At 37.2% G+C, this 19,195-nt stretch overlaps 1 protein-coding gene across 1 annotated transcript in view; it reads left to right on the forward strand.

The window, feature by feature from the left end:
* Nucleotides 1–19,195, forward strand: part of ADAMTS19 (ADAM metallopeptidase with thrombospondin type 1 motif 19) — a gene marked incomplete at its 5' end in the record, with an annotated part of 150,682 nt that overhangs the window by 112,597 nt on the left and 18,890 nt on the right. Inside the window, 5 exons of the mRNA XM_037373887.1 lie at nt 4,671–4,828; nt 5,645–5,798; nt 8,696–8,831; nt 11,188–11,392; nt 13,331–13,483. Coding sequence (XP_037229784.1) covers nt 4,671–4,828; nt 5,645–5,798; nt 8,696–8,831; nt 11,188–11,392; nt 13,331–13,483 — 806 coding nt within the window. The remainder of the gene's footprint in view (nt 1–4,670; nt 4,829–5,644; nt 5,799–8,695; nt 8,832–11,187; nt 11,393–13,330; nt 13,484–19,195) is intronic.

A 19,195-nucleotide genomic window follows, 5' to 3' on the forward strand; every position in this document is an offset into this window, starting at 1 on the left:
ACAGCTATTAAAATGTTTCAAACATTATCTAGATTCCTGTGATCTAAAAGAATGCCTTTTCTGTTGCTGAATTTTGATTTATATTTGGCAGGTGTTAAAAGATTTTTTAGTAAAAGTTCTTAATGTAGGATACAAAAAGGAAGATTATAGTATTTTTGTGTAAGAGATACACTAGTCTCTGAGATTAGAGAGCTTTTTAAACACTTATATGACAGGTCCAGGCCCCATAATGAATTAATAAGAGTGGTTGATGGTGTATAACTATACAATTATATATATATATATATATATATATATATAAAAATATAATATATATATATATATAAAACTTCAAATCTGAAACATTAAAAATTTTGTGCTAATTGGAAATGAAAGAAATTACTTGTTTTCAGCTGAACTACAGAAGTGGATTAACTGTATCGTTACTCTCAAATATGTGATCAAGCTCCTTCAGGGATATAGAACCTTTGGACCTGCAATTTAACACTGCATGACATTGTAATTGCTGATTCTCTTATAGGTACCAAGTCCATAGCGTGTTGTGTTGTGTCTGATCTCTGCTTTGAAATACATTTCCTAGAAAAAAAAAAACAACAAACACATTGGACCACATTTTGGGGGATAAGGGTGTGGGAAAGCAAATAAGGTCTGGCAAATAGTGCAAAATTTTGAGTCCCTCATTTCTGGCAATGCTAGTACTTCTAAAATACATTGGACCAAACCCTCAGACTGTGTAATTTCAAGGGAAGCCAGTTGAGGACCTGGTCCCATAACAGAGACCAGGGTCCACTGAAACTAAACACGTTTTCCTTTCACATGCAGAGGGCCACAGAAGATGGCTTAACAACACATTTTGAAACCATTTGACATCAAGATGAAACAAATACCCTCTCTATAAAAAAATGGATTGACTTCACAGAGCTGCCCTTGAGAAATGGTGGTGAACAGGTTGAGAGCTTATAGGTAAAAATTAGGGCCCAAGCCATCAAAGGAGACTTCGTGGTTGGTGTTTCCTATGGGCTGCCTCACCCAGGGGAGCCCGCTGATGAAGTGTTCTTACTTCAGCTACAGGAAGCATCACACTTGCAGGCTCGAGACTTTGATAACCCACCATCTGCTGGAAAAACAGCACAACAAACTGTAGACAGTCCAGGAGACTCTTGGAGCACACTGAGTATAATTTCTTAATCCAGGTGATAGACAGCCCAACCAGAGAAATAGTGTTACTGGACCTTGTTGGTTGCTTACACATGAACTATTCAGAGAGGTCAAAATCAGTGGCAGCCCAGGCTGCAGTGATTGTGCCCTGGAGGAACTCACAGTCTTGAGGGATATGGGCCAGGTGAACACTAAAGCCAGGACTCTGAATGTTTGGAAAACAAACTTTCCGTTGTTTAAGGAATTAGTGGATGGGAAACTACCCTCAGGGATAAAGAAGCAGGACAGAGCTGGCAGCTCTTTAAGGACATTTCTCCTAGATTGCAATAGCTCTCAATTCCCACATGTAAGAAATCAGGCAAGGAAGGTGGGAGACCAGCATGCCTGTATAAGGACCTCCTGGTCAGACTAAAGTATGAGAATGAAATGCATAGGCACTGCAACCAGGAACATATATTCCTGGAAGAACTTAGGAATGCTGCTCAAATATTTAAGAATGGGATCAGAAAAGCTATGGTACAGTTGTACCTGAATTTGGCAAGGAATGTGAATAATAAGGGCTTATACATGTATGTTAGAAAGGGAAGATTAAAGAAAATGGATACACACACAAACACAGCCTGATAAATAAGATAGAACTAATGACAATGAACATGGAGAAGTCTGAGGTACTCAACAGTTTTTTTGCCTTAGTTTCAATGTTAAATATTCTTCCCACACCTCTCAAATGCCTCCCGTGGTAGATCAGAGTTGAGACCATCTGAGGAACCTGAACATACACAGTTATATGGAATTTGATGAGATGCATCCCAGGGTCCTGAGGGAGCTGGCTGATGTAGTTGCCAAGCTACTCAAGCACATTTGAAAGTTATGTCAGTCAGGTTTAATCCCCAGTGACTGGAGAAAAGAGAATATTGTAGCATTTTGAAAAGGGTAACAAGGAGGATCCTGAGAACTACTGACCAGTCAGCCTTACCTCATTTGAAATTTTGAAGAAGTTATTCAAATCTCAAGTCTTAATTTTTTAAAGATGGCTTGAAGGGAACACATGATAGCCTGAATGGAAGTGAAACAATTACTTCTTTGACAAAAGGTATCAGTGAAGGTACTGTCATTTAGAACTGAATTTCAGATAGTTTTTGTATTTCCTTGAGAAAATAAGGGTCAGTCAAAATTACATTTATTTGGTACCTTTCTGGAGAGTATGACTAAATTTTGCAGAGAGCAAAAGGAAAAATTCATGATTCACAAAGATGACAACTTCCCTCTTATTTTGGCACAAATGCCTCTTTTCTTAACCCCTCTGTAAAGTGTGGCAATTTCAACTTAAGCAAAAATTTCAAAGTTAATACAGTGGTGTACGTTTTACAGTTCTCCATAGAAAACAGTAACAGGATTAGTCAGCACAGGTTTTCCAAGTGGAAGACCAGGACTAGGGCACTGTTGCTCCCACTGAGCACTGGGAAATGCAATAGCTCTGCTGTGAATTGTTGCGCCTCTATGGCTATGTAGCCACTCATACGTCATTAACAATGGAAGAGTGTATATTCCTGGTACAGTAATTAAAAAATACATTGCAGTCATCATCATCGCTTAATTGCCATTGTAATGATGGATATTTTATGCTCTGCAGAGATAACTTATAATTAGTTCGTTTGTTTTAGCACTGAAATTTTGGTCTTGGTTACAGCTTTAGTAGTTTTTTCCCCAGTCCAAATTTCTTTGTCTTTCTAGCTGTAGATGTATTGCTGGATTATTATTTTTTTTTTTGTAGCTTGAGAGAGGATACACCTGTGCACTGAATTTTCTTCCTGTAATGCATTCCTTTGTACAGGAAATCCTCCTCTATCAAAAGCTAAGCAGAGTGGGAGTGCATGTGTGGAGTGGAATAAAACCCAGTGAACTTGCTTACAATATGGGGTCTGACAGAGTCAAGAACAGAAGCTGGACTGCCTGAATCCAAGCCTGAATTTTAGGCTTGAGGATACCCTTTCTTACTTGGTTTAACCCCTGTGGCTCAAGTGAGGTATTAGAAAGCAGGAAATGCGAGACCAGGCGTATTTCTGTGTTCTGGGGCTGGGATTCTAGTCCCCTGCATGTCTGCGTGCTGTGGCACACATATTCATTTTAAAGACAAGACAAAATGATGCAAGGCCCGCTGCTCTCCAGGGAGAGGATGCTGCTCCATCTGAGCAGCATGACCCAACTGGACCTCAGCGCTTTCGAGTACATTTGTTTTGTTTCTCCACTGGGAAGAGGATCAGCCCCTACAGTTTAAACAATGCATAGAACTTAATAACCATTAATAATAGAATGTTTAAACCTAAAATACCGATTTTTAAATCTTGTAAAATTACTGGTTATTTTTAGTACAGGGCTGTTCTACAGCATTAATATATGTTATAGCCTTAACATTTATTACACAGCGCTGCAGTGGTAGACATCAGTGGTGTCTTACGCAACTGGGTTTCTGCCAGTCCATAGACGTGTTGCCATTGTTTCCCATAGAAACAAAACATAACAGTATAAATATGAATAGGAGAGAAGATGATTACAGGAGTGACTCACATTAACTTACAACTTTAAAAAAGACATTTTGGACAAAGCTTAAACTGTTGAGGTTCTCTTACAACAGTCTGATGCCAAACATGCAATTTCAATGATGAAGAATGTGTAAAACTTCTTGTCCAGAAGGTGACTTCAAGGATATTCTACTTCACATGATTATTTAGATTTGATCAAATCACTGATTTGAACAAAATAAAATAAAGTAAAATAAAATTACAAATTCTTCACAGAAGAATCTTTTAAGTTTACTGTATTAAACTAATATAAAATCCTGTGTCCCAATGTATGAGATATATTATACTTGATTTGATGATACATTTGAATATAAATTAAGTGAACAAGAGGAATGATTTAGCCAAAAAGAACAAGTTTTTCATGTTTGTTAGAGGCATCAAATTATATGGTGAAAGTCTGTAAAATAAGCGTTTAAATAGAATGAAAGTAGTATTGTCACATTCTAAGGTGGAGAAAAAGACAAATTCTAGGGGAAAGAATTCAGAACCAGATTATTTTTATTTTTTTTAAGTTTTACCCTAAATCCACAAATCTTCAAGATTGTCTTCTGAAAATTGTGTTTCCCATGCCTTTATGGATTATAGAAATGACCACCCTGGGAATAGAGGAGGTTTCCTTTGCCTTAAATTAATTCAGTGATCAAATTATGAATTACATTGGGGCCTGTCAGACTCTTCAGGCATTAAAACACTGATGTTAACTTCAAGTAACATTAAACACACATGGTTTTTTCCAAGCCTTCCTTCCAGAAAGTGTTTCTGAAGCATGTTCCAACGGAAGTTTATGTGTAGTAGGATCCATAAATATCTTTGCAAACAGTCAGGTGATTTCATCTTCTTGTTAAATTATCCAAACAGGAAGGGAAAGGAGGCCCAAATCACTACTGAACAGACACCTTTCATATTGGACTTTTTTCATATATTTTGCAGCTCTTCGAGATGCTGGAAAACAGTCAATCAATAGTGACTGGAAGATAGAGCATTCAGGAACATTCAATATTGCTGGGACCACTGTCCATTATGTTCGGAGAGGTCTCTGGGAGAAAATATCAGCCAAAGGTCCCACAACATCACCTTTACATTTACTGGTAATACAATATGGATTGGGTTTTTTTACCTGATTGCTATCACATAGCATGGTAACTGATTTATTTTTTCCAAGCTCCTGAAAATGAGATCTGTGTAAGGTATACCTGATTTTATATCCAGAAGAATCTATACACCTGCTTGTATATGTATAAATCTGTCAGCCCGCTTCTAAAAAAAATGCATTGAAATCCAAGAAAAATCTTCATGTTGTTGAGGCGGGATGGAAGGTCTCAGCATTCCTACAAATCTGATAAAAAGTTGATGTGCCACTTAAGGAGAGAGATTCAAATTAATGTTGCACAGCATCACCATTTCAGGATTGCAGTTGCCAAGTTCTCCAGGAAGAAGTAGAGTTCTGATGCATTTCAGTGTAGAGGAGGAAAAATTGATAGCCACCAGAAAGAAGGAAGGAGAGATGATGGGGAAGTACTTCACAATTCAAAATCCTTCAAATGCAAGAAGTTGCCTGGTATATCTAAAATAATTTTAAACCTGATGCATCTAGGAAAGACCACCTCTATTTAAGAGCATTGAAATCACAGGACATAATCATCTTCTATATTTCTGGTGAATTTTGTTTCCTTGTTTCCCAAGGACAGCTTTTTGACCTGTATGTTAAGTGAAATATTTTTTTCTCATTATCTTGATTTGGATACTGTCACTAAGTTCTTCTACAAACCCATTAGGAGGGTTGAAAGGTTATAGAGCATTAATTCATTCTGTCATGCTTTTCAAGATTATCTCCTCACAGTTCAGAGTTTGTGTTCCACAGTTTCTGTGTACATAGGTAGGTTTTCCTTCTCTGTATATTGCAGGTGCTGCTCTTCCATGACCAGAGCTATGGTCTACACTATGAGTACACAATCCCACTGGATCCTCTTCCTGAGAATCAGAGCTCTAAAGTACCAGAGCCTCTTTTCATGTGGACACATTCTGGCTGGGAGGACTGTGATGCTGTATGTGGAGGAGGTAAAATAAAAGTGTACAAATATGCACACACATTTTAAAAATGTATTTGTATATACAATATGCATGTATACATGCAATACGTAGATGTGTGTATACAATATGCATATATATGTGTATATGGTCTGTGTGGGTTTACATATATATATCTGTTACACATGATGTATTAATATTTAAGACTCTGATGGCCAGTGTTGCATATTTAAAAGTAATATCCTCATAGTGGCTTGTGTGATTTCATAGAATGATGGACATACTTCAGTCTCATGCTTCCTGATTATATTAACAGAATAGTGATAACTCTAGGAAAATTTTCAAAATAAATAAACAGAAAAAGATGGTAGTGAAGGAACAAAATCTAAATTAGCAAAGCAAATTCAGGACACAGTTTCCAAGAAGAAATGCAAGTGCAAAAGCTAGAACACGAATATAAAGTTCATATGCATTCCACTTTGCATTTGGAACTATTGAAGATAAATTATCTGTAAAACACATTTCAAACTACAGAAAATCTGAACCCCAGTCTCAGATCAAATATGTACAGTTAGTAACATGAGTTGAGGATGATCCAGAAACATATGGAACAGATATTACAACAGCAGATATTAGTATGGTGATGTGATATTTTTCCTAAGTTTAAGTTTATAAACCATAAAAAATGTGAAATTTCAAGAACAAAATATGACTATGAAAACAAATACTGAAACAGGAAGAGTACTGCTGTAACAAAATCCTTTAGAACTGTTGTTTAGAAGATAGTTGTTCAAATAGATAATGACACTAAAAAACACTTCAGAGTTTTTTTTTAATGAACACAATCTATAGAGCTGTTCATATCTTGTGCAATTAATCAGACTCACACTACAAATACTATATTGATTTCTGATACCTGTATTTCCTGCTTACAACCTTAACAGTCCTGGTTGCCCTGATCAGCAGTCCCAAAAGCTGCAGTGCACCTTGTGATTGAATAAGGCCTGGAAGCACTTCACTTTCTCATAACAGCAGCATAAGGAACACTGTGTTCTAGCTCCTTTTACTCTGTGAACAATCCTGGTGTCATGACAGAATACTGTAGTTTCCATAAACATGCTTTTTGTGGTTTGGTAAGAAGGCTTCTTCCCTGAAGGTATTTTGTTACGTGGTGTTGGTAGCATCCTCTGTTTCTTAGTAGTGCATTCCTATTCACTTGGCATATTCATGCTTTTCACAGTTTCCTGAAGTATTTTTAGGATAATAATAATGCTACCACAATCTCTCATTATTGCCCCAAATATTTCTAAAGTTACCTATCATCTGGAGAAGTCTCAAAAAGCAGTATGTCGGTAATTTGTTCTACATTAATGCTTAAGTAAATATTTAAGTGGTACTGTAATGTTTATTTATCATATTTTTCTGTTGTAACTGGCCTTCATTTTATGTTATTGTCTGAAATAGCTGACTTAATACAAAGTTCCATAAAAGGTATTTTTACTGCAAATATTCTGAAATATAAGTGACTTTTCTTGCTTTAGACAACACCATTTTAACTGTTCTTTTAGTTCTTGGCTTAAATATGAAGCAGTCATGAAATTAAAATGCTGCAGCTTGTACCCTGTGTAAATATTTGTGTTTCAATTTTTAACATCAATGTTTTGATGAATTTGATTAAAGGATATAAAAAATGTTGGCAGTTTTGCTTAAATGCTTAACGTTAATGTCAGGATGAAGCTATTGATGGAGCCATATGGTATTGTGTATGTTTATGTATGTAACTAGTCTGTGACCTTCTGTGCTGCAGAAAAGCTTCCAGTATGTGGAAGAGAATATGAATACATAGATGTATATGTAAATGCAGAAAGAATTGTCAAACATTTCAAATGCTGCATATTTTAGATTAGTTGCATGTGCTGTTACATACACAAGCGCCGTGTAAAATGTCAGCTACATTACATTACATACATGTAATGAGCATTTATAACTGAACTGCTCCCCCCGCAGGCACTTTTCTGACCATGGGTGAACATTGCATGCTTGTCTGCCCTGCACTTGCACACACCCTGTTTGTAGGTAAACTTCCAGACAGAAACAGCGTTAAAGCATAACCCTAGGAATAAATGGTTATGAACCTGGTTTCTGCTATTTGAAGTCTTTAATTCAAGGATTGCTGATTTTCTAAAAGTTAGGTACCAGTCTAATTACAAGTTAAGGCTTTGGTAGGTACTACATTAAATTATGATTTCTAATGCTTCCAGCTTCAAGACACACCAGTCTCCAACCCACCCACCCATCAGGGCAAGTTTTCTGTACAGAACATGCACTAGGTCTCTGCAGGCAGTTCCCAATTCATTAAAGGATCACCCTGCAGATCAGGTCAGTTATGTGGCCTCTTCAGTTCCTTCAGTTTAGTTCGCTGTTCCAGTGCAGGCTCCTCACTGAAGGTTGCACGTGCTGATTCCCTTTAGCTGAGGGCCAGCCACACCTGCCAGTATACTGCTGAACCAGACAGAACTACTAAGCTCAAGCAAGATGGAGAAGCAAGACTTGTCGTTCCTTTCTTTTTTTATGTAATAATTAACAACCACACATTTCTATGCAATTTTTCTGCAAACTTTTCTCAATGCTAGGGCCTCAGTGGCTGAGAAAGAAAAGCAATTATTCCAGTAAGACTAAGGTTTAGGCTATGAATAGTTATGGGAATAAAGCAGCATAACTCTGTTGACAGTGGTGTGTAAAGAATGGATTAGAAAACTCACATTGTTCCCTTCAAACTTTAATATCTCTCTTAGGCTGCCTGCTGGCTTTGATTTTCTTGTACGGGTTTTACAAAATAGCTGTACCTGATAGATACCTTTGTCCTTCCTTTTTTAATAAAGTTGCATATTTCTCTTTTCCCCACATACCGGCTTTATTTTTACTAGGTGAAAGAAAGACAACAGTCTCTTGCACAAAGATTATGAACAAGAATATCAGTCTTGTGGACAACAAGAAATGCAAATATTTAACAAAACCTGAACCACAGATCCGCAAGTGCAATGAGCAGCCATGCCAGACCAGGTAATAGTGATTTAGTCAAATTAAACTTTAATAGCTAGATGTACAAATCTTAGGAGCTAAGAGAGGTGACTGCCTCTGGCAATGAATGTGCAGTAGATACATATATCCAAAAAGGTTACAATGCAAAATGCAGGGAAAACAGAAACACTGGCTATTGTTTCTCCTGACTTTTAATTAAAGAGAACCCTTACACACCAAGACTAAATCAATTCTTACTCGATACAGCAGCTCATTATTTTCCTTAGAAGGTGTTCTTACAGACTGATATGTACTATGAGATTGATATTTAAATACTATTAATATAGATTTTAATTAATGATCAATTTTAGTGGTTTGTTCAGTCAAGGCTTTGCTCCTTGAAAACCTTTTAGTAAGCTCTGAGTACAATAAAAATAAATAAAATAATTAATTAATTAATTAATGAAAACAATTGGGTTTTCTACATTGATGCAACTTGAAGTATAGAGAGCCTTCCCCTTGCTCCTCTCCTCCGTCTCCCCCCATCCCTTTTTATGTGTATCCATAGGCAGAACTACCCTCTGATGGTGGAATGGTGGCAGAAGCAGGAGTAGGTTTTTTTCTCTGAATTTTACCCCAGGAGGCATCTGCAGCTTGCAGCCTGTGCCCTCAAAGCCCACCCCATTTGGTGTCCCTGCAGCTGAGCTGGCACCCTGCCCCTTGCACCAGCTGGCCAGGCTGGCACACTGACAGGAGTTTGCCATCCTATTTCCATATGGCAGCTAAGAATTATGACTAAGGAAGTCCCCAAGTATTGTGTGGACTTGGTTAAAGTATCTGCCACCTTTCAAGGGAGGCAAGAGCAGCTAGCAATAGCTGGCTAGCATCCCTGGGAGTAAGCACTGAGATAGGTCTGCTGTGGTCATCTGGAGGAGATGTAGATGGTATTTTTAAAGAAAACAATGCAAAGTAAATAAAATGCAAATACTGTTGAAGAAAGTATGTAAAATGAGCCAGAAGACTTAGCTTTCTCAGAAAGGAAGAAATACTAAAATTGATAAAATGCAAGGTATGATACATTTTCAGCAAAACCAAGCCATAGAGGTTTGGAGTTCCACAGAGTAGGGCATTGCACTTTGAAGGGTTTATTTGTATCTCATTATGCACGTACTTGAGCAGTTCTCTATTTTACTTTATTAACATCACTGTGCACTTAAAGGTTAGAAATGGAATAGTCTGATCTTTTTCGTTGTCATTGTCAACTATAAATTTTTAATGTTCTGTACTTTTTCCAGCTTATTAAATGAAACATTTTAAATGTTGCTAACTACTACTCAGAGATGCTGTGCTGAGAAATGTGGAAAAATATAATGAGTATTACAAAACAAAAATTGTTAGCTTTCAACAGAAATGTAACTAAAGCATATGCTTGCATCACTATTTGTTTGTTCTTGGCACTTGGAGAAGTATCCTTAACTATAATGCATTATCTTGAAAGGCTGTGATTTGCAAATTGAGGCTCTGGACTGATAATAAAAAAAAAAAAAAAAAACAAAACAAAAAAAAAAAAAAAAAACAAAAAAAAAAACCCAACCAAAAAAAGCAACCTTAAAACATTTTTGTACAGCAAAAATGTGGCAGAAGGTTGGAACAAATTTGTTAAATCTGTTTCCTAAAAACTCTACCTTGCGATCTAAGTCTCCAGGGATACACTTGTGTACTGCATCAGTGGCAGAGCTTAAAATCCCTTTTTAAGTGCCCTTAAAAATCGTAATCTGGAGCTACAGAACATTTGAGGAAAATTATATTCTTGAACAATTGCTCTCCAGGTATGCAGGCTCTTCCAAGCTGCACCAGCCTTCCTTGCTGCTGTGATTTAAACCACAGAACCCGAATTAAGACTGACCCTGAAGAACACGAAAGTGCTTGAGCCCTTATACTTCCTCCAGAGCAATAAGTCTGAGCATTAAATCAATAAATAAAGAGCATGGGAGTGATTCTGTCATATAAGAGTATTTTCGAAGAATTCTGGACTTTACATGCATGGCATGCACTTGACATAGTCATATAGATAGAGAAGGACAGGCTGATGAGTGATCTGTTATCTTTAAAATGTATGTATATTTTGGAGCTTTTCTAATTGGAATTATAATGAAAGGAGAGTACTCTGAACACATAGGGACAATAGGCCGGGGAATGAAATTATATGAACATCTTATTAAATGTAAAATATGTTAAATTAATAAATAGTCCATTAACAAAGGGAATTTAAAAGGAGGCAGAAAGATACTCAAATATTACTTGGGAGTGTGTACTGGTAAGCAAGAGAGTAAGATGATGTGGTGGTACTTTTCCCTTCCTGTTTTCTTGTTACGGCATTGCCTGCATTTCTTTGCAGATGGATGATGACAGAATGGACTCCATGTTCAAGGACATGTGGTAAAGGGACCCAGAACAGACAAGTAGCCTGCACGCAGCAGCTCAGAAATGGGACCCTGATCAGAGCTAGGGAGAGGGATTGCCTTGGACCAAAGCCCACTTCTGCACAGCGCTGCGAAGGCCAGGACTGCATGACTGTGTGGGAGGCGGGAGTCTGGTCTGAGGTGCTGCATTTATTTATACAAATAGTCCACAGTGATTATTTATGTGTTACTATTTTCTGGGAATATAATTTTTTTCAGCAGCAAGTGGCACAGCTCAGCCTGCTGATTTTCACGGTCCTTATGCAATGATTTGGCAAAGGGGTCAGGGGCTGGGAAGGCCAGCCATATAAAACTACTACATTTTACTTAGTTAATGTCCTGAAAAAGTTTATTTTGACCAGTTTTCAAGCACGTATAATCTTGACTGTAGTAGTGGGTAACTAGGGGTAAATGGAATTAAGGCCATCGCTTATCAACTGCCAGACCTTGGGTTCAGAGTGGGAATATCTTTGACATACCTTTGTACCAAGGCATGTTGATCAGCAGATGGTTGCTCTGCCCTTCTGCTTCAGAGAGGCTATAATGGGAGCTGCTTGCAAAGGAGAATGTTTTCTTCCCTTCCTCTCTCTTCTCACTCCTTCATCTTTATCCAAGAACAGCATAAGCAGTAGGCAAAAGGGCTTGCAAATAACACGATTTTGCATGCATTGCATCCTGAAGCATTGCTGTGTAATGTAATTATTATGCAAGCAGCTTTATTAATTTCAGATCTTTTAATGTCCATGTCCATTCGGCTTTCTTCCTCTAAAAAGCTATACTGCTTCTAAAAGTAATTGACTGTGGAGGAAGAAGACTGTTGTTATCGCTGCCATCTGGACAAGCTGAAGGGGTTATTTGGAGCTTCTTTCTGCACTGGAAGAGCAAAAGCAATTCTGATTGCCTGCTGTACCAGAAACTGTGCTATAGGTCCCTCTGGGTTCAAAATACAAATTGTAGCTTCTAAATCTGGGTGCAGTCCCTCCTTTGGGCTCCTTTGCTCAGCAGCACCCCTTGATCCTCAAGCAAGGAAGAGCTAAGACATAGGGAATGTTTTCAAAGATGGAAAGCAGATGCTAATGTAAAGAGATACAAGAGAAGTAAATGGCAGCAGTTTCTGGTTTGGTACCAGAGGTTTAGAATGTGAGGGCTCATTGTGAGAAGAATGGTATTCACTTACAGAGGTGCAAGAAATAAACCCAGATTGTTTAGTTGGTTTGTTTTACTTGAGAGATGAGAAATAAGTGAGCATGTTTTTATTGGAAGTAGTAAATATATTTTGAAGAGTGAAGTGTTTCCCATGACCATTCGTACTATCACCATTATACTGGAAGCTAACCATTACTGCTTCCTGCAGTTATAATCAGCTTGGCAAAGGAGAGTTTTGATCTGCAAGCAGTGGGATGATCAAAAGCAGTGACAATGTTTTGAGAAGGAAATGGCATAATTTTTGGCAGTGTAAATGGGAATGGTGGAAAAAAAAACCAAAAAAACATAGATTAAGACTCTGAGTGACTTGAAGAGAGTTTTCACATGCTGTATGTGCAGTGACTTTGAATTTTCAAATCAGTCTGGAATCTTGCATAGTTTTAGAATATTTACTTTTCCATTTTAACTTTTTTCCCTCCCAGAAAATGTCTATTATGACACCAGCAGAGTTTTCCTGAAGTTGCTTCATATCTTATTCTTATGAACATTATTTAGATTTCTTTCATTATATTTCTTTTAATTCTTAGAACAAAGATTGCCTGCTATTTTCAGTATAACATTTTGCACTTACTTAGTCATAACTTCTCAGATGTTTTCTTATCCAAAAGCCTAGTTTTTCCTTAAGCAAATAATTTTTGATCCAATTATATATTTTTAGTTGAAAATGCAACAATTATCATTCTGCCCCATAAGGAATTTTTGTTCATTTATAAGTTTTTAACAAGTCCAGTGTCAATGCAATTGAAGATTGGAAGTCAGGAAATCACTGAAGTCTCGAAACATTTCTGTTAGCTTGGCAGAGGTGAGTAGAAGTGGATAAAATGGGGTAACTATGACTTCTGTAGAAACCTGAAAAACATCTTTTTCCAACAGTGCTCTGTAAAATGTGGTAAGGGAGTACGTCATCGGACTGTGAGGTGCACCAATCCCCGCAAGAAATGTGTTTTGTCCACAAGACCTAAAGAAGCAGAGGACTGTGAGGACTATTCCAAATGCTACATCTGGAGAATGGGAGACTGGTCTAAGGTGAGGCATCCTTCATACTTGTGCCCCACAGCATAATACATTTTGCAAGCTGAATTCTTTGTAAGAATTGCTTTTGTCAGAAGTGTAGGAGACTCCTAGCTGAGCGAACAGTAAAGCTAAAAAAACCCAACCTGAAACACGTAGCCACACAGAGACCACAGTATAGATAAGTATCAAAATATGAAGGAAGCATGAGGTGAATCTTCAATATCATGCAAATCTGGTATAAATTTACTGTTGTCAATAGACAGGCAAACAACTCCAGAAACTGCATCTCACTCCAACCTCACAGTCTGCACATTTCTTTAATTTGTGTTTGCACATTTTATTTGTGTTTCAAATAAGTTCAAAGGAAATGCCTTTAGCCTGTGAAATTTTCACATAGACCATTTAATATCTAGGAAGCATCTATTACTGTCTATGTTGAACACTCCACATAACTGTCAGTACATTATTTCTTTGGCATATGGGTTTTGATTTCAGTGAGTTACATAAACATAGGCCAAACTCTAACAGAAAATATTGGTAAGATCCATGATCACATATGTTATTGGACTGGCATCCTGAACATTTGCTACAGTTTTGAATACCCAAAACACGCTGAAATTGACCTTTGTCAAGGTTTTCTCTTGGCATATCACAGATCACACTTTAGCAGAAAGGCTGAAATCTTCCCTCCCTGCCCCCCACCCCCACCCCCCGCCTTGCTTTTCTTCATAACTTTGCACACAACACCTCTGCTTTCAGTGCCTAATGTTATTGCAGCAGTTTTTAACTTGCTTGTATGGAGAAGTATTTAATGTATTTTTAGTTGTCTTTCATGTGATGTAACAGCTGGAAACAAGGACTAAAGCCAGCAGTGTATGACTAGCCAGCCTTCCAAGAATTAGCTGCAAGTACTCTGTGGGCAACTAGTGTTTCACAGAATTCTGCCTGGGAGCTCCCATTTTCTGCTGATGGGGTACAAATTGTCACTATCACATAACTTTATTTCATTTTCTTTACTTTTTTCACATGTAAGGATAAAGGATAGTGCCAAATTATTTTTATTTATATATATATATAGTGGAGATAATTTAAAATATTTGGAAATATTTTGGGTCAGCCTCACAAAAACTAGGAGATAACCGCCCTACCTTAGTTACTCCAAAAGCGCAAACCATTAATTTTTAAACAGAAGCAACTAACCTTCACTAGCAGGGTTACTATTACAAGAAGATGTGTTTGGCAATTAACTTTGCTGTTTGCATTTCCATACCACAGAACTGCAGTAAAAACCTGCATCATTTAGCACTAACACCAGCAGGGAGTAGACTATGAAGAAAGGACCATCTGCTTTCTTAGTTGAAGCAGTCAAAGCCGGTTGCTGAGGCTATGTGGGGCTGCTCAATACAGTTACACTGTGTTCCCAGTGCCCTCTGTAGAAAAGAGCTTTACTCTCTAATTCACTACTTTTCACAAACATCCACATCATAAATGAATGTACAAGAACTTACTTCTTCCTGTTTAAAAATTTACTGACATCTTGTATGTTCTGCTTTCCTTCCACAATCAAAGCTGTAACACAGGCACCTAAATTGTACTTTAAACTTAGAAATTAGGAGATGAGGAAATATTTTATATGGAATTGATGAAACTTTTTGCAGCTAACATACAGCCTGACTGTGACTTGTGCAGTTGAGATTTTCCAATATTTATACCAAAAAGTAGGTACTTTGATTTCTCTACAGAGACGTGAATTCAATTTAAAATATACTTGGATTTCCTTTTTTTATCCCTGTTACTATTCCATTCCACTGCTAGAGTACATAGCAACGTGAAGTCATGGCATACATGTTAATATGTCTGCAATGGGGGAAACAAATGGAAAGCTCAGATAAATGTTAATCTTTGCTCACTGTTTGTTTCTAACTCAGAAGTTCAGTGCAGCCTTCTGCATTCACTGTTTTTACTCTTTAGGATTGTTCTTGACATTGACAGAAGGCTGCTCCTTTGAGCAGATCCAAGTTCCCCTAAGCTAATGCCAAGACTTGGCTTGAAAAACTTAAATGACGTTTCTCACACATTGAAAAAAGAGGCTTAATGTGATCCTTATTGGCTTTGCTGCTCCCCTTGAACTCCTAAGGCATAATTTTAAATGAAGCTTAAATTGCACTATTACTGAAAATATAACATTAGTAATAATCATAGTAGTGCTGTAATGGAGTTAATTTGGTTTAGATATACAGTCACATAGGGATCCAATAATTTTTCAGCTCAATGTTTTAGCAATAATACAAGATTAAAGAACATTTGACCAAAATTGCAAGCTCCAATAGGTCAATAAACACATCAATCCTTCTAAAACTCTTACTTAATCTAAAAGTATGCTGTATAACCTGTATGCAACATTAAACTCCTTAATATTTCTTAGGTCAGCAAGGTGAATCAATATGCTGAACATTGCTGTTTCTAACATAAGTTGGGTTCTGTGGCTGCCCTTGTGAGGAAAATGAGTATGATAAGAAAGTAAAGAATAAAGGCTCAAACTGAGCTTCTGAAGCCAGCATCTAGCAACATTACCAAATACATTGTCTTTTCCCAGTGAATACTATTCTTGGAATACCATACTTCAAAATTTAGAAGTTACCTTCAGATGAGGAAAGCTCATAGCTCATGGCTACTATAGCACCAGTAAGGGTGAGGTGTAGATCAGTCTTAGTATTATCAACATCCTTTACTAAGCTGCTCATTGCTACCCATTTCAAGATTATATGAGGACAGGGTCATGCTCAGAGGTATTCATCATCTAAGGATAAAGAAGTAGGCAGCAGAGAGGTGAAATGAAATGCATATGAACTGCACATTTACACATCTGCCTGGCTTACTAGAGAAGTTCACATCGTTGTAGAAGTCATTCTCCAAAAAAGACTTAAAGGTCAACAGCATATGTGCTCAAAGGGCAGATCTAGGATACTTTAGTTTATGTAGGAAGTTATGTATAGGGGTTTTTGCTATTATCTAGAATCTTCAGAACACTGGTGGTATAAATGAAGCATGAGAGGAAAGATCAGTTTTGGAAGGGAGAATAATTTGAAGAGTGGGTTTTGAAAATAATAGTTAAAATAATGATTAAAAGCTTAAGTTTGATATGATAATATACCAGAAACTTTTGGAGAGATTCAGCAGGGGGTAATAGGATCAAAATACTGGACAATGGAGTAGAATTTAGGAGCAACCATTTGTATAACAAAGAAATATGGAGTGTGTGTAGAGGACACTAGGGAAGATAATATGGTATATGTCCAGCTATGGTAGCTGGAAAGAGGACAACAGAAACTAAAGAAGCAACAGAAGCAGAATTTCTAAGTAGTATCTACTTGTTAAACCAGAGACGCAGAGAAGTCAAACGCAGAGCCTAGGATAATGGTCCCAATAGTTGGCATGGAGTTCGCTTCGTCTATACCCTGAAGAAACAAAAGCTGCTCATTTTTTTTTCTAGTGAGTCTGAAAGGACATCTGAAGCAACTGCTTGGATTTTACACCAATGAGTACCAGAATTCTTGGCCTATTCCAGATTATTTATTTAAGACAGTACATACAGTGCCCTCTAGAAAGTTTGTTTGTGTACAGGGGGGAAAGTCAAGTCTCCAGCTGCTGGAGGGAGACAGGGTGAACTCAAGAGGTCACAGAGAAATCTCCTGAGTGCTACAAAAAGCAGCTGTCAGTAATGAGGATTGCTTCTTTTCTACCCCAATCAAAGAACATGTGAAAATAGAGGGGGGAAAAAAAACCCTAAATTCTTCTTCTGACAACTATTCAACAGCATGGGACATTCAACCTTTAAACTGTGTGCTTAAACATTTAAAAGAACCCTAAATTTCCATAGCAAATAGACTCTACTGATTTAATCTCCTTCAAAAAAAAAAAAAAAAGGTAGAATTTGGATAATATTGATGTTACAATTTTATTGACAAGGTAATTAACCTTGGTTTTATTCTTTGGATCCCCATCCAAAATTTTTAGCACTTTTAGATTCTGGGAACAGAACAGTGCTGGCCATGAGTCAAAGTATGACACTATTAATAGATTTATGGACAAAGAAATAATGGGACTTTTGTGAAATAATAGAAGTCAAAATAATACTGGCATCACATTAATAACTTTTATATTGACTTAATTATACAGTTAGTTTCCAGCAAATGAGGTATGTCTTTGTTTCAGGAATGAAGTATGAGCAAATTGTATGGAAGATGTCAATATAATGAAATGAGAGTGGGGAGATTTTTGCACATTTCTAACCAATCCTGTAATATTAACATCATTTGTTTCAGATAAAGTCTTTTTAGATCAATGTACTGTAGTATTTTGCCTGGAAAAAATGTAGTGTCATGTTAGTTTCTAGAAAAAGAGAACAAGACCACCCTTAATAATAGGCTAAAACACTGTTGAGACTGGAAAGGATTTTAAAAGTAGACATTACCCAATTTGCACAGATACAAAATTACACATAAATGGGAAATTCTGGTATCATTCTTAGATCTGCTGACACATCTTTGCTGGTTTTCTGCTACAAGCCTCTTTAGGGTAAGCAAGGTTTTTGAGAATGCCAAACTGGAAACAAAAGGTAATAATGGGCAGATGTCGTATTGTCTCTTGGCAGTCCTGGGTTATTAGTCGGACCTGATGATCTCAAAGTTCTTCTCCAACCTAAACGATGCTATGATTCTATGAATTGCATTCTCTGTAAGTGGGGTTATATTAGAAAAAAATTAAGTTGTGGTACATCAATAGTTTCCATCAGGATTAAGCCATGCTAGGCCCCAAGAACAAACAAGAACAGAAGAGGCTTACAGTTCCTGCTGAAAGATGCTTACAGTCTTACCTGACAAGTGATATGAAACGGGGAGAACTATATAATCAAATAGACAATGAAAAGGAAAAAAAAAGAATACAGAAATTTAAAATCCACCTAACAGCTGCTCTTTTTTTTCCTATGCGTCCTAGGAGAGGGTCTCGAGCAGAAGGTACAGCCTTTACACATTTGTTTTGAACATTCCCTTCAAGAAGTAAACAAGTGGGTGCCCGTAATGACCTTCTCATGGAGTACAAGAGATGGTATAAAAAGAGGGGCAACAGATGAGAAAACCCCCAACCCTCGTAGCTAGAAGAGTATGCCTGAAAGATGGTGGCATGTAGCAGGGGCGAATACAACCCTATGCTTAAACGGGTCTGTACAGCCACAACCTCATTACATGATGTACATCATGCTGCAGGGTACCATCTGAAAGAGTAGTATGGGCAAAGATGAGATTAATTTACACAGTCACTGTTGTTGCCTGCCTGAGAAAGAAAAGGGTAACATCAGCGATTTCAGCAATTGTATGGAATTGCTTTAAACTGTGCTGATTTTAGTAAGTGGTTTTGAGGGTCGCATGCTGAGATGCATGCTAGAGACAGAAATCAGTAATGAAAAGTTTGACTTCTAAGTCACCTTCATAAAGATTAACAGAGGAATTCTAGGAATTAAAAAAAAAAAAAAAAAAAAAAAGACAGATCTGAAATACACCTGAACAAGCTGGGTTTTTCGTAGTAGTAGAAGTAAAAGGATAAAAACTCTGCTAAAATAGGTAAATGAAAACTTTATATTATAAATAAATGACATTTCTTCCATGTATGCCAGCAGTATTTCAAAACTAAATATTGTTAGTATTAGTATGCAGGCATAGATTT

This window comes from Falco rusticolus, chromosome Z, assembly GCF_015220075.1.
Source record: "Falco rusticolus isolate bFalRus1 chromosome Z, bFalRus1.pri, whole genome shotgun sequence".
NCBI classification, from domain to species: Eukaryota; Metazoa; Chordata; class Aves; order Falconiformes; family Falconidae; genus Falco; species Falco rusticolus.